The 16,613-nt window shown below is 44.3% G+C and overlaps 1 protein-coding gene across 2 annotated transcripts in view; it reads right to left on the bottom strand.

Annotated features, from left to right (window-relative positions):
• Window positions 1–16,613, bottom strand: part of mapkapk3 (MAPK activated protein kinase 3) — a 23,965-nt gene extending 7,352 nt beyond the window's left edge. Inside the window, exons 1-7 of one of the 2 annotated variants that reach the window (XM_017425219.3) lie at window positions 15,624–16,613; window positions 6,199–6,338; window positions 1,442–1,506; window positions 966–1,045; window positions 751–877; window positions 582–657; window positions 321–445 (exon numbers count right to left, since the gene is read on the bottom strand). In XM_017425219.3, coding sequence (XP_017280708.1) covers window positions 321–445; window positions 582–657; window positions 751–877; window positions 966–1,045; window positions 1,442–1,506; window positions 6,199–6,338; window positions 15,624–15,959 — 949 coding nt within the window. In that variant the 5' untranslated portion in view covers window positions 15,960–16,613. The remainder of the gene's footprint in view (window positions 1–320; window positions 446–581; window positions 658–750; window positions 878–965; window positions 1,046–1,441; window positions 1,507–6,198; window positions 6,339–15,623) is intronic. The other variant, XM_017425218.3, reaches the window with a different exon arrangement.

Here is a 16,613-nt window from a genome sequence, read left to right as displayed (position 1 = left end):
TGTAGCTGTAACAATTACATTTAACTAGCTAAATGTTGTAAAAAGTGACATCAGAAAATCCACACTACATTTTTAAACAGTGTTTGAAGCTAAATGTGACAAAATTTAGGCATGAATTTTGAGCACAAGCTCGTTTACAAACGGCGCCCCATAGGAGGACGTCATCGTGGCTTCTGTTAAAACTCCAGGACTGAACTGATCGTCTCCAAACGCCGATTCTCCCCAGAGGAGGTTTTGAACCTAAATCCAGGGCTTTCCTCTGGCAGCTGACAGACAGCTGTTTCTAAGACTCACCACAGAGAACATGCTTTCTCTCCTACCTTCTTGGGACACCTCGGACCACTCTGGAGTAGGGAACTCGTACTGGCCCATCCTGATCCTCCTCTTCATTCCTGGAGAGATGGCCTGACCGGTGTTGGAGTAAAACGGGGGGAAGCCGCACAGCCTGCAGATACGAACAGTCAGCCGGGCTTCAAGATGCTTTTTGTCTGGACTGTATCTTTAAACAATCCCCCCCCCCCCTTTTTTTTTTTTTTTTTTTTTTTACCACGCAGAGACGCTCAAACCCGCTCAGTACTCACAGGATGTACATTATGACCCCCAGAGACCACATGTCGCACGATTTGTCATACTTCTCTGGGCCCAAAACCTCTGGAGCTTAACGGCGGCAGAGGGAAGCAAAAGACAAATGAGGATTGGCAGAGATTTGGATCGTTCTGAAGTGGCCGACGGCGGTGCGAAGCGGCTTACCCACGTAGTACGGTGTGTAACAGGGGGTCTGCAGGGAGTTGTGTAGCGTTGTCTCCTTAGCAAAGCCAAAGTCTGTCAGTTTCAGGACCCCGTTCTTATCTTTGCAGGTGTACAGCAGGTTCTCTGGCTGACAAGAAGAGCGCAGGCGTCACACATCACTCTGTCAAAACGCCACCGAAGCGGACAAACGTCAGACAGCCTGGATCTCTGCGTACCTTGATGTCTCTGTGCGCGATGTCGATGTTGTGGAGAAACTGGATGGCTGTGCCGATGTCCCTCATGATCTCAGACGCCTCTGGGAGGAAACAATTAAGCAGATTCTCTCAAACCAGAAGCAAATCTTATGTATTTTTTTGTTTTATAATAAGAGGCAGAAATGAAAGAAAAACCTTGGAGCAGCTGTGTTTCAGTTCCTTTTTTCCACATCCTTACGGAGGATGTTTCAACAACGGTTATTGATCATGTGTGGCTTATTGAGAAGTCTCTCAGCTGAATCTAGGAGGCTTCTCAAAGAGTCGAGCTTCTCCTTTAAAAGGGTTTGCTGCAAACAGCTGTGCTTTCCCTAAAGCCCCTCTGGCTGAAAGAAACCATCCTGTTTACTCTGTCCCTTCCTGTCTAATTCTGCTGGAGATCGGCGGCTCTCGTGAAGCTGTGTGTTTACAACGCGGTCCATCCCCGCACTCGTCCTCACCTTTTTCAGTGAAGGCCTGGTCTCCTCTGGCCTGGATCCTGCTGAACAGCTCTCCGCCCTCCATACTGCACACACACACAGACAGGGACAGACGGGGATTTACACATTTTACACTCCCTGTGGACTTTTCAGACTTTTCTGAAACATCGGCAAATTTCCTGCAAATCTTTATACAGTACTGCTTTTATTATTGTACTCCTGATGAAATATTTGTCAACTTAAAACAAGCTAAATTTAGGTGTATAATTGAAGTTTAGCCTGGTTCTGGGGTCACAATAACATGACAAACCAGACACAGCCTATGTTAAACCCAACTTTTTAAATGTGGATGTCCAGGGTGTTTACTTTAGACTCACCTAAAGTTGCATCAATAAAATGTTTTTCAGCAATGTACTAATTGGACTTTACTTTGTTTTCATTTAAAGCCACGATAGCTGCCAAAGTACAAGATATTTTAAAGGTCTTTATTTGAATTTTTTCTTTATGAGTATCATCTATGACAAAAAATAACCACATCATTTGCTACAAAAAAAGTCTTAATTTGTATTAAATGAGTGAAATCAGCAGTCGTGCTTTGTTGCCAACAATTAAGAATCGTTTGTTTACATTTAGTATGTACTTCAACTTGCGTTTGACAGATGTTGAGTGGGTAAAATAATCCCCATATATAAACAGAGGGAATACGATGGAATCAGAGGTCGACAGAGAAAAGGCGACCTTCTTCTTCCTCTTCTTCTAAGAAAGAAACGGCGACTAAAAGCTGCGAGGACGAGCCGACAGACGTGGAGTCATTCTGAGGGAGGAAATGAAGCGGCGGAGAGAGCTGAAGCAAAAGTTGGGGCTAAGATCAGATAAAAATGAGCTGCGCTGAGATGTTCTGAATGAGTAGTGAACAAAGATGAGGAATGTTTGCAGTTTTCTAACACAATCTTTACAAAAACCCTGATGAGTTTGAGTTAAATCAACCCCCAAACAATCATTTAATGATGTAGAAACTGTTAGAACCATAAAAAAATCAAACCAAAACATTGAAAAATTGCAGAGTTTGACAGTTTTAAGGACATCAGAGGTCAGATGAAGATCATTCAGTGGCCACTTCTGGCCCTCGGACCGTATGTTGGGCACGTGTGACGTAAATGTTCTCAATCAGAAACTCAAAAACAAAGAAACTGATGTCCAAAACCTTAAAATCAAGGCTTGATGTAATGAATGGACAAAAAGTGAACATTATGATGATTGTGTTTGTTGTTTGGAAACAAGAAAATATAAAAAAAATGATCTGCATGTTTGAAATTTTATTTATTTTTTATCCAAATTTAATCTTTTAGAAAAAGGTAAAAAGTTTGGAAGTATTAATATTCCTCCATACGTCATTTTCTTGTTTGGAAGTTACACAGAAGAGAGAAATCACTAAAACCAAACCTCATACTTTGTGTTCATTCATAAAAAAACAACATGAAAATAAAATGGTATAATTTAAACCTGACGACCCACAAAATAAAAAAGGAACAGCGATGAAAAGCTGCGAGGACGAGTGGACAGACGTAGAGTCATTCTGACAACCCCACGAAATGTTCTTTTACTAACTTTAATGGAAATGTGCTGAACTGGTTAAAAACATAAATTAAAAGCTTTGAACAGCAGGCCTCTTTAATACTGAAAGAAAATAATAATAATAATAATGCATTTTATTTGTTGTAGCGCCTTTCAAGACACCCAAGGACACTTTACAATATAAGGACACAGAAGAATAACAACAATAATAACAGCAATAGAAGAATAACAATAGGAAAAGTTACAGAGAAAAGGCTAGCTTGAACAGATGATAAGTCAATGTCAATAATAAGTAAGTCAGGTGGAAGAGCATTCCAGAGTTGTGGAGCAGAGTGGGAGAATGATCTGTTTCCCATGGTACTGAGGCGGACAGGAGGAATGTTGAGGTGGATGGAGGACGATGAACGAAGGGAGCGTGAATGGGTGGTGGTGTGCACGAGATCGGACAGATAGGAAGGAGCGAGGTTGTGGATAGCCTTGAATGTATACATGAGGATTTTGAATTAAATTCTGAATGAGACGGGAAGCCAGTGAAGTTGGTGGATGTGGTGGGATGAGGGGGTTTTGGTGATGATGCGTGCAGCCGAGTTTTGAACCATTTGAAGTTTACGGAGAGATTTGAGAGGGAGACCAAAGAGGAGAGAGTTACAGTAGTCGATTCTAGAAGTGACCAGACTATGGACCAGGATGGAAGCAGAGTGGGATGAGAGCGATGGACGGAGTCGGTTGATGTTCCGAAGGTGGAAGTATGCGGACCGGGTAGTGCTATTGATGTGAGAACGAAAGGAGAGAGTGCTGTCTAGAGTGACACCCAAACTCTTAACCTGGGTGGAGGGCAAAACCTGGGTGTTGTCAATGTTGACGGAGAAACTGTTGACTTTGGATAAAGTTGATTTGCTGCCGACCAGTAGAAACTCTGTTTTAGCACTGACAACTTACTGGAAAGGACTAACAAAGTTTATATGAAAAGCCCGGTTTTTAAATTATTTTAACTCATTTACTTGTTGAACCTCTTCTGGAGTCTCAGTAATTCTTTTATACAGGACAGAACCTTCAGTCTAACAAAAATCATTACAATTAAACGTCTTACAGTTCATGTCTCCACTCGTTGTAAGTTGAATTTCTGCTACACGAAACTTTCTTGTCCTCCAGAAAAAACAGAATGTGCGCTCACGGCTAAGTCAGCGCGTCTTTATGGGTCACAGATAACTGACTGTGTGCAGAGCTGACCTTTGACCCTTCATCAATCAAAAGGGTAGCAGTGAATACAGTGAATTTAAACAGGGATCAGTGTAAAAACAGCACAAAAGAGAAAGACCAGACAAAATGACTGATCAGCACATCCCATAAAACATGCAGTGATTCCCGTAAAATACCAAACCATCACAGGAAACTCAAAGTATCAGAGGGAAAAAAGGGGACTTAAAAAAGTAAAGAGCTTTTAAAAGCAGAAGCATTTTGTTTAATTCATATAAAACTCTGGTATTCAATGTTTAAGCCAAAACAAACTGGATGGCTCTTTGATCATCTAATAACGGATTTTCTTCAAACTGTATTGTAAAAGAAATGAAGTTGTTGTCCTCCGCACTCCGCCTTCTCTTTTTAACTCACAGGTTTTCACCTTTTTCTGTCTGACTCAAAGGTGCTGCAGCTCCTCGGAGGGGAGTGAGCGGAAACACTGCGACCTGCGACGCTCACTTTTGACCCAACAGTAAATCAGAAGCTGCCACATGTGTACACACACACACACACACACACACACACACACACACATAACTGCTGATGAGAATCAGTCACTGTTTAAAATTCCTATAAACAGAATGGGTCACTTCCCTTTAGTGACTCTCTGTGGTCTCCCTTCCTCTGAATTGGTGTGTTTCATCTCTCACAACATTAGTGATAAATATCAACCGTTTAATACACACACAGTTGTGCAAATATATATATTTTTGTGTGTGTGTGTGTGTATATATATATATATATATATATATATATATATATATATATATATATATATAAACCCAGGTTGCCCTGTTTGTTCCACATGGACAGTTTCACTTTGCGGTTCCATTTTCACTTCCAGCTCAGGTCCTCTACCAGAGGCCTGGGAGCTTGGGGGTTTTCTCTTCAGTATCTTAGCTGTTCCTAGGACTGCGCTCTTCTGGACAGAGATCTCTGAGGTTGTTCCTGGGATCTGTTGGAGCCACTCTTCCAGTTTTAGGGGTCACAGCAGCGAGTGCTTCAATGACCACTGGCACCACTGAGGACTTGACTTCCACAGCTTCTCTGTTTCCTCTTTCAGACCCTGGTGTTTCTCCAGCTTCTTGTTCTCCTTCTTCCTGATGTTACAGTCAATTGGGACTGCTACATCTATCACCTCTGCTTTCTTCTGTATCTTATCTATCACCACAGTGTCCGGCTGGTTCGCCATCACCTGTTTGTCAGTCTGTTTCTGGAAGTCCCACAGTATCTTAGCCCTGCCACTCTCCACCCCCCTGGGTTGAGTCTATATATATAAATAATAAATGTTGAAGTCTTTGAGGTGATGACAGTTTGTTAATACAAATCATGTAAATCCCAGAGAACATCATGTGATGATGAAATCATGTGAGCGTTTGAATGTACTAATCAAAAAAAGCATATTTTATAAGCGAGTCAGAGTCAAACTGAGAAAGTATTTCTTCTGTCTCCGCATACAGAATCTGTGCTCTTCCTTCACCCTCCATTTTCTGTGATTGATTTCACGGCTGATGAGGTGTTAACGATTCACAACTAGCCGACAGATATCACTTCAAAAATGAACAATCTTATAAAGACCTGCCCTACACAAAATAACTGTGATAAACAGCAACAAGTTTAGTGTCTTTTAGTTTATATCCTGTTGACCATGTGGCATCATAAACACAATATTTGAACCTTTGAATAAACCTGAATGAATAATTTAAAACCTTCTCCGCAGAGCTCTGATTTACAGAAACCTGTGATCACCTTTGAGCAGCAGGATTTATCAGAATGCATTGAGCTTTTCAGGAAATAATCCCGCTTTTGTAGTCATGATTACTTATTTTTTTTAAATGAACAGGTTTTAGTTGTGATAGGAAGACAGTCCTCTGGTTAAACTAATGCTCGGGTAAATAAAGAAAGCAGCTGCCGTGTGACGTGTGGCGGTGGATGGCGGCGTGTAAGGTGGCGGGTCGTCCTACCACTCCATGATGATGAGCAGGCACTTCTTCCCGTGGTACATGTTCTCATACAGGCTGAGAATGCGAACGATGTACGGCCCTCCTGACACTCGCCAGTGAAGCTCCACCTCTCGTCTCGCCTTGGGACTGTCGTAGAGGATCTGTGAGGTTTAACGGGTATAAAATTAAAAGAGAATGATGTTGAATTTAGTGAAATATACCATGTGCTTGAGTTTGTTTACTCAGGGTACTCTGGTTTCCTCCCACAGACCAAAAACATGCAGGCTAGATTAATTAGTAACTCTAACTTGTCCCTGGGTGTGACTGAGAGCGTGAACGGCTGTTTGTCTCTATGTGTCCCTGTGACGGACTTGAGACCTGTCCAGGGTGTCCCCCCCGCCTCTCACATGGTGACTGATGGACACAGGCACGAGACACGGAAAGGAAAAATCCAATAAAGAAAATAGAAAGACTGTAATATTTTATCTTAGTTTATTTTATGTCATTTTGATAAGAAGCACCCATACAAATAAAACTGACTTACTTATCATCAAGCCATTATAGCACATGAGGATTCATTTGTTTGTATCCTTTCATGAAGGAAAGAAAAACCCACAAAGGTCAATGGAATAGCTGTGGTGTTAACAGTAATGTGTGTAAGAACTACAAACGGCCACGGGCAATGACGTCACACGGGGAGCGTCAGGTATGCGGGCAGGTGACACTGATTGGTTCAACAGAGTTATTTTGTGAAAAAAAAAACTAATGAAACTGGCCTCGACAAAAAGCATGGTCTCCCTAGAAAAGATTGAAAATAGTTTGCCCAAAGGGACAAGTGTGTCCTGTGTCTTCGGTTCAGTCAGTCTGCCTGTTTAAAGGGCGGAAAGTAGTCACAGGGCTGTTTGCTATCATGGCGTGTACCACACTGAACATGGAGCATGTGAAGCCGAGGAAAGAAATAAAATTATTGACAAGCACGTTAAAGATAAAGACTATCAGGCCATCTCCGAGCAGCCGGATGTTCCTGTGACTGCAGCTGCTCAGATTAGTCAGAAGAATTTATTTTCCATTTACAAAGAATGAAGAAGTTCCTGTTAATGTTTACCTGAGAAAGAAAAAAAACACATTTACTTAAATAATTCTCCCACCCACCCTTAACTCCTCCCAAGTTTAACATTAAATGAAGTTCATTAAAATACATTAAAAACCAATTTTGATTTATTATTAAGCGCTAATTATGACAGGAAGTTATACATTTGAATAAGCCATCCATCCATCCTTCCATCCATCCATCCATCCTTCCATCCATCCATCCATCCAACCATCCATCCATCCATCCATCCATCCATCCATCCATCCATCCATCCATCCTTCCATCCATCCATCCATCCTTCCATCCATCCATCCATCCATCCATCCATCCATCCATCCATCCATCCATCCATCCATCCATCCATCCATCCAACATTCATGATAGAAAGACTTTCAAAATTATTTGGGTTTTTTAAATTTATTTTTGAATGCACCATAATGCAAAGCAGATGGTTCAAATAAAATATTGCCGTTGCTCAAAATGAGTCCATACAAGGAGCAATTCTTAACGTTTTACAACCTGAATAAAAACCCCAGAGGAATATTTGCCCAGTATGAAGCAAACAGGCATCTGTGGCTCCGGTTTAATAACCTGAACAAATGAAACGCCTGAGTTATGATGAGCTTCTGCCTTAAAAAAAAAAAGAAAAAAAAAAGTCTATCTATGGCCAAAAAAATGCAGACAAGCAAAAAATAACTCAAGGTGGAAAAAAAAACATTTTTTCCAAGAGCTCAGTAAGTGCTTGCCGTCACTTGGTTTCCTGTCTGTCACTCTGAAGAGTCAGCCTGAACAACGAAGGCTTCCCTCCAGGGTTCGAGTGACTGTGTCTGAAAACCACAAACTGCACAACAGAAAGCAAAATGGCAACTCTCTCAGGAGAGGCCAAACAGGAAGGCTTTCACTGAGGAACTCGTGGACTACGATGAGTCTTCTGTAAAACACAAACTGCGCTCAGCTTGTTCGTTTAATTGAACCGACAGCGATTAAATGAGGTCTGCAAGTTTTGACTGCTTCGCACAGCTGCGCCACCTGTAAGCTGAGTACACACAGAGGTAGAGCTTTTTGAGACTGGCTGCTCAAACGACAGAATGTGCTTGGCACACACACGCACGCACACACACGCACGCACACACACACGCACACACACACACACACACACACACACACACACACACACACACACACATGTTATGTCTCTCTATCTTTGCAGGGACTTTCCATTGACTTCCATTCATTTCTACACCCTAACTACAGCCTAATCCTGACCCTTACCCTAACCCTAACCATTACCAGTACATACCTAACCCTAAACCAAACCTAAACTCAATTCACACCTTAGTCCTAAACTGAACCCCTAACCCAAAAAACATCATTTCTCCTCATGGGGACCAGGCTTTGGTCCCCACGAGAAGCAGGTGGTCCTCACAAGGTAGTATATGTTTGGAAAATTGTCCCCACAATGTATCAAATACATGGCCACACACACACACACAGAGCAGGTGGCAAAGTTTGACATAGCACGAAGTCAGAATGTATTTTTAGTTGTGACAGTAATGTAGTGCTGTCCACAAGGCTGATCTGGTCTGACCGAGGACAGAACACACACACACACACACACACACTCGGACTCTGGGTGACTCATCGGCGCGTGACACACACGCCGTAAATGTGCGTTGTGTTAAAGGTGACACAACCGAAAGGCTGAAACGACCCCGGAGGACACGAGCCACCAGTGAGAGTCGGCTCTGTTCTGTTTTTTTTTTTTGTTTTGTTTTTTTTGCATTCCCTGTCCGTCTTCACTTCCCTATCTGGATCAAAACAACGAAATACACCCCCCCCCCAGCTGTGCACCTGAAAACATTATTTTAAGACACATTTAGCTGGAAAGTGAAAACAAAAAAAGTAGTTTCCTTAAAGTCAAGAGCTTGGAAACGCCACACTTCAGCTGGCTAAAGCTGAAGAGGAAGTGAAGCGTTCAGAGCGCGGCAGATAGTCAAAAGAAGAAGTGGAGGATTTCCGTTGTCTTAACTCGTCTCATCTACGACTCTGAGTGTCCTACATTTTCCTGCCTCGCCTACTAAAGTTTGACTTTTGAGCAAAGCAGTGGGCGCGGCTTTTGCTTCTGCTCGTCTCTTTCTTTCTTCCTTTCTTTTTTTTTTTTTATGGCTTTATGACTTCAGGTCCGAGCAGGCAAATTTGCACGAGCCGGGTCTTCTTTAATTTCCTGGAGCGAAACGGAACGGCTGCAATAAAGCCCGATTAAATGCACACAGGAGAAGAGACGGATTCTGGTCTTATGAGAGCAGAGTTGTGGGGGGGGGGGACACATAAACCAATCAACCACATCCCGACACTCAGAGCAATCCCATCTGTGTCAGCCGAGGCCTAACACACACACACACACACCTACACCTGTTAAAGTCCAATGAGCTTCATTATGTCTCGGCAGAAGTTCATCTGCACACGCTTTGACTGCTTTAGGATATTTACGCTCAATTAAATATAAGTGGATATCAGCGGGCTTGTTGTGCACATCTTCATTAAGACGGGGCTTATCTTTACAGCCCTGTGCCAATAAAGCCGTGCTCATAAAGTCCGCGGCCGAGTCCTCAAACAGGAGGTAAACATCAAATCAGTGCAGATTGATCGGACAAAGTAAAACATCAAGCAGTCCTATCTCTAGAACCGCAGCAAAACGGTGCCTTGAAAATGTACTCGAACCCTCTGAGCTTGGCCGCGTTTTGTCACGTCGCGACCCCAGACGTGCTGCTTTGCTGGGATTCTGTGCAATAGATCACGAAAAAAGTAGCACCTCTTTTCTGGCCCTGCCACAGATTCTCAGCTGGGTTTTGGACTGGACTTTGCCCGGGCCGTTTGAACCCGTGAAGGGGTTTGGATCTCAGCCGTTCCTCTGTCGCTCTGGTTGGATGTTTTGGGGCATCGTCCTGCTGGTAAGGGAGAACCTCAAGTCTTTCGCCACAGGTTTGCTTCCGAGGCTCGTGTCCTGGATTTCCCATTTTCCCCCCCATCTACTCTCACCAGCTTTCCTGTTCTGCTGAAGAAAACCATTCCTACAGCATGATGCTGCCACCGCCATGTTTCACAGTGAACATAGTGTGCTCAGGCCGATGTACAATCTTTAGATCCCACTACACGCAATGTTTGGCATTTAGGCCAAAAAAGCTTACCGTATCTTCCGCACCAAAGGGCGCACTGGATTATAAGAGGCACTGTCAATGAATGGTCAATTTTCAAACTTTTGTCACATATAAAGTGCACCGGACTATAAGGCACGTTGTCGTGCACCTCCCAATTATTGTAACTTCACCGGACCGCATGCGCCGCGCTCCATTCAAAATGGACGATTTCTGTGCTCTAGCGGAGCTGGTTCGCCTGTATCAGCATTTATATGATCCCTCTATGAGAGATCACAAAGATAATCAAACGGTTCAAAAATCACGGAAGGATACTGCACCGACGTAAGAGTCAAGTATGAACGCCTCCACCGCTCGCTCAGGTCCACGCGCCGTGTGCAGAGCCCTGCGCGACTATATCTGAGCCTTAATGCTGCAAGCGGTGTGGCTTTGTAGTTTACCAAAGTCGTACTAAAACATTACGACTTCTTACATATATAAGGCACTCTGGATTATAAAGTGCCCTGTTGTTTTTGAGAAAATTGAAGGCTTTTAAGTGCGCCTTATAGTCCGGAAAATACAGTAATTTCAGTCTTGTGTGAGCAGAGCCCCTTCGTCCACGTTTGCGGTGTCCCTACAAGGCTACAAACAGGACTTCTTTTGTCTTTCTTTCAACAATGCCTGGCTTCTTGCCGCTCTGTGGACAGACTGTCCCACCTGGGCTGTGGATCTCTGCAGCTCCTGCAGGGTCATCACGGGGCTCCTTGGCTGCTTCTCTCAGATTTAGGTCTCCATTTAGGTGCCTTGTTAGGTCTGCAGTCTCTTTTCATTTTTGGATGATGGATTACACAGAGCCCCGTGAGATGTTCAAAGCTCACAATATGGTTTTATAGCTTGTCCTTGGTCTTCATGATAATGTAAGACAACTGATGTTCTTTAACAAACCTCTCAGGCCTTCACAAAACAGCTGTACTTATACTGAAATGAACTTACACACAGGAGGACTCTACTTACTGATTTCCGAAGGAAATTGGTTGATCTGGAGTTTAGATCAGGGTGTCAGAGTAAAGATGTTGGTAATCTTTACTCTGAGTAATCATTTTCCTTCCACTGTACAACTGTGTGCTACTTTACGTTGGTCTAGCACATAAATAAAAATACCCCTCCGGTAAAATACTTTGAAGTTTGTGGTTGTGGCGTGACAAAATGCGAAAAAAGTTCAAGAGGTGCGAACATTTTCTCACTGCAGTTCTGACATCATGAGGAGGAAAACCAGCCTCACGCAGATGATTAAAACCCAGCGAAGATCCAAATCAGCTCAGGGGAGATACAACTGAAGTAGCGGTTACTTGGGAGGACTTGCAGTCCGTCACGCTAAAAAGCTCGGCGTGATCACGAACTCTGACCCGAGTCTGAAAGACGGCCTTCTCCCACCTGAAGACTAGAGCTAGAATTAAAGGACTGACGTCTCAGAAAAACTCGAACATGCATTTATTTTTAGCCGCCGCGACTATTGACTAAAAAGCACTCTGAGTTGCTGAAATGCGCTGTACAAATAAAGCTGCCTTGCCTTGCCTGGGTAAATATACGCTACTTAAGCACAACGCGCCCTACTTGACACGAATCTCGCCTAATTAGCAGCGCGTGTTTAAACGGGGGGCCTTCAGGGGTCCCACGATGTGGTTGGAGCGAAAAAAAAAGAAGCGAGAATTATTTAAACTTTCACCTCTTTAGAATATTTCGTGAACCACGACGCCTGAAGAAGTTAAAAACCTGAAATGTGCTGATGCGGTTTGTCACAACGACCTCCGCCGCCTTCGCTTGTGAGACGGATTAACTTGTTTAACGTCACATTAAAAGGCTCTGACGCCAACGGGAAGCCTCAGAAAACAGATCTTTAAGTCTTCCAGATTTCCACGCAGTCCGCTGGGAGGCATTTCAGGATTTAGGGCCCGATTTGCGTCTCTCTCTCTCTCTCTAATGACCCGGGCGGTGCTGGAGAGGCACAGGGAACCCGCTGTCCCCTCACTAAGTTAGACAAATCCGAGTTCAGAGAAGACGGTAACCGAATTACTTTAAAGGAACGGCGCCCCGCCAGCTCTGCTGCAAAGCAGATTAAACCTGGACCCGTTCATTATATTTAGCAACACTTCACTTCAAACCGAGTGAGCGGTTCCAACACTTGATCACTACCATCTCCCTTCTGTTGGACAGGGGGAAAAAAAAGAGGAGAAATCTAATTAAAGGTCTGGCATTTTTTACAGGAACACATATCACTCACAGACTTTCACGCCGGACCTTCAGACTGAGATCGTCTCATGGTGAGAAGGGACAGAGCTGTCAGAGCTTCTAAACGACGTTACGAAACATGAGAGATCTCGCGAGGTGCGTTAGGTTTTGGAGTACGTGTAAGGGATGACTCTCAGCTACTACCACCTGAAAGCTACAGCTCAGTATCTGTAACACTGACCGACATTTTTGTGTCGGATAATCCTGATTAGCTGTGGTGGTCGTCTTGAATTGGGTCGGCTGCAAAAGTTGTTCAGCTGCAGATGAACATCAAACGAGTTTCACTGAGACTGATCCAGTGGTTCATGAGATATTTTGCTAACACAGAGACAGCGTTGACTCTAACGGTCAGTGCCAAAGTCTTAAGGAAAGCTGATGTGTAATGTGTTGGGGACGACACTCAGCTCTGAAAACGCCAAGCTTTAGCTCAGTGTTTGTAAAATCGGTGAAGTTATAGTCATTTATGAGTTTCCTAAGGTTAGTTGGCTGTGGCAGCCATCTTGAATTGGGTTGACTCCAAAAGTTAATGACATGTAGATGCGCACCCAGCGATTACTCCCTCAAAGTTTCATTTAAATCCTTCCAGTGGTTTATCAGATATTTTGCTAACAGACAGACAGAGTACAGTAGACTTCAATGGTTAATGGCAAAGTTTTAAAAAACAGATCTCATGCAACCAACTGGTGCTCAAAGTTGGTGTTGGGGATCAACCTCAGATACTGCCACACCAAATCTTAGCCCAATTACTGTAAAACTGACTGTGTTATAGCTATTTCAGTGTTTTCTAAGGTTGCTTAGATGTGGCGGCCATCTTGAACGGGCTTGACTCCAGAAGTTTATCAGCTGTAGATGTAGATTCAGTGATTGCTTTGTGAGAGTTTAAATAAAATCCATCAAGGGGTTCATGAGATATTTCGATAACACTACAAACACGTACACAAAGTGCCTCTGGGCAGGCTCGGACGGATGAAACACGTGACGGGATCAACCGAGCCTCGTCTCAGAGCTGGAATATAAATGACCGGGACCGGGACCAGGACTGGGACTGGGACCGGACCGGACCGGGCTGAGGAAGGCCGGGCGAATCCATCAGCAGAGGGGCTGACTGCTGCTGTCTGACAGAGCAGATGAAACATGAGCCGTCAGACCTGTCTGGTTCCCAGACAGAGGCGAACCACACGTCGACGGAGGCGTGTGTGTGTGTGTGTGTGTGGTTCATACAGTAAAAGACAGCATCTCCATCTTGTTATTGCTTGTAGTTACTTCTGTAGGGTTTCTCGCGATGAAACTCCTTTTTGCGTACTTTGTGCAATTTTAATCAATGGTTTGTTAAAACGTTCAGTTCCATCCAGAAGAAAGTTATGTGACATTTTGTAACTTTTTAAACTTCTTAAAAATATTTAGCAAATAAATAAATAAAAACACATTGAGATCTCTTTAATTCCTTTAAAACTATTCTCTTTGAGATCCGCTTCAGGAAACTTCCTCTTTTTTTGTCTTCTTATGTTACTTTTAGCTCCTTTTCAGCCACCATGCTGCTGCTTTTAGCTGTCGTTCTGTTACTTTCAGCTATTATTTCGCTACTTTCAGCTGTTATTGTGCTACTTTTAGCTACCACTTTGCTCGTTTTAGAGTTTAGCTACAGTTTCGCCAATTTTAGCTACCGCTTTAGCATCTTTTCTGCTCCTTTTAGCTACGAGTCTGCTGCCTTTAGCTTCTATTTCAGCCGTTAGCTACTGCTTTACTGCTTTTAGCTTGTGTTAACATCTGCTCTGCTTGTTCCAACTTCAACGCTCCAGTTGAAGCTTTCAGCAGACATTCAGCAGTCGGCGTTCCCGCTGTGTTTTTGGTGACCCAGTGTGGCGTTCACTGATGACCGACGAGCGCAGGATACAGGAAGTCATCAAACGAGGTAGCAGTCGTTTCCTGTCCCTCGGACGTGTTGCTGTCAGACATCTTGTCCCCTTCGGCCCTGTAGCTGATAGTGTAGTGTCTCCATGTTTTGTCGTGTGTCGGCGGCGACAGGCGAGGAGCCGTGCGCACGTTTGTGTCTGAAGGAATGCAGCTCCGCACCTTTCACACCGAACTTTCAAACTAAGGTCATCTCATGCTGGGAAGGGACTAACTTACAGCCACGGTTACGTGCAATCTCTTGATGTGGCGGATCTCAAAGCACGTGTTCAGCATTACTCTCAGCTACGACCACACCAGGGGTTAGCTCAATATCTGTAAAACTGACAGAAATATAGTCATTGCAGTGCTCTCTAAAGTTGCTAAGCTGTGGCAGCCATCTTGAATGCAGTTGACTCCAAACGCTGATCGGCTGTGGAGGTACACCCTGGGATGACTTTCTAACAGCTTTCACAAACATCTGTCGAGCAGTTCGTGAGATATTTTGTTAACAGACAGAGCTGACTCCAAAAGGTAATGGGTCAAGTTTAAAAAGAAAACAGATAAAACCACTTCAGTCAGAGCTTGGAGTATAAGGTAGGGATGACTCTCAGCTACAACCACGCCACAATTTTAGCTCGATATCTGTAAAAGTGAGACATAAAGTTGCTTAGCTGTGACAGCCATCTTGAACGGGGTTGACTCCAAGAATGATGTACATCTAATGATTTCTTTTCTGACAGGCTCATTATAATTTGTCCCGTGCGTCATGAGATATTTTGCTAACAGGCAGGACAACACCTGTCTGTGACCAAGGTCTGTTTTAAAAGCCCGCCATACATTCCTCAGTAGTTTCCTTACTTATACCAGTCACATCAAGATGCATGATAAAAATTATATTTTTATATCAATGTGACAGATCTGCTTCTTCTCATTAACGTGTGCAGAAGAGATAAAACACCTATAAATGTGTGATGACATATGAGGTGAGTAAACATGTCTATAATAAGCTCTCACTGCGGCTCGGATGACTTTCGTACCTTCAGAGCGCACTTCTCCCCCGTCTTCTTACTGAAGCACTGCAGGACTTTACCATTGATGCCCAAACCCAGGACCTGACTGGAGACCTTATAATCGTCAGTCACTGCGTGGCGTTTGATCTCCAGTTTGGGATAAACAGGCAGGGGGAAGTGTGTGGACCCGCTGTCCGTCACGGTCTTCTTGTCCTCGGCTGCGGGGACGGGCGGCTGCTGCTGTTTCTGGTCGTCAGCCTGAGGGTCTGGCTCCGGGTCCGCCGGGTCCGCCGGGTCCGGCTCGGTCTCGTCGGGTTTTGCTGGCCGCTGCGGGCTTTCTTTGCCGCCCCCATTCTGAAGCATCTTCACGCCGACCTGTTGTCCCCGAGCCGTGCCCGGAAAGTTACTCGCTCCAGCTGCGCGACGCTGAAAGCCTCAGGTCCAGCTGTTTCCACCGCACATCTGCGAAAACGAGTCTCCTGTTACAAGTCCGACGGGAGTAGTTCAGAGCGGCTCTCTTCAACTTCGGCGCTCGGCGGGAACATTAAAATCCCGACGGGTTTCTGTGAGAGGACGCGGTCATCTGTTGAAGCCGGCTTATCTCAGCTCCGGGTCGCCTTCACATGGACCAGTCTGTGTCACTCTGTCTGCTTAAGCGCCGCCCTGCTCCTCCTGTCAACTCGTGTTTCCTCACGGACCTGCGCTGCGGCTGCCTTAAAGGAACAAACCGGAAGCCCAGTTAATTCTCAATCAGCTCGGTGGAAGAAAACTGAACCAAAGGTAGCTGTGGAAAATATTAGTAACCAGACGGAAAGTGAAAAGGAAGCAGGCGCGCCGCCAGGGGGGGTCAGTGGGCCCTTTAACTGAAACAAAAATACACCGGAATGGCCACTGACGGCGCTAGGCGAGATTCGTGCCGCCATCTTGCTCGGTGCTAAGCCTGTGCCTGTACTGTTTACATGTTGGAACCACACATTGTTAACACCTTGTACGAGGTGTATGCTTGAGTCATCAGTC

This window comes from Kryptolebias marmoratus, linkage group LG4 (genome assembly GCF_001649575.2).
Source record: "Kryptolebias marmoratus isolate JLee-2015 linkage group LG4, ASM164957v2, whole genome shotgun sequence".
NCBI classification, from domain to species: Eukaryota; Metazoa; Chordata; class Actinopteri; order Cyprinodontiformes; family Rivulidae; genus Kryptolebias; species Kryptolebias marmoratus.
This window is presented reverse-complemented; position numbering and strand designations above follow the sequence as displayed.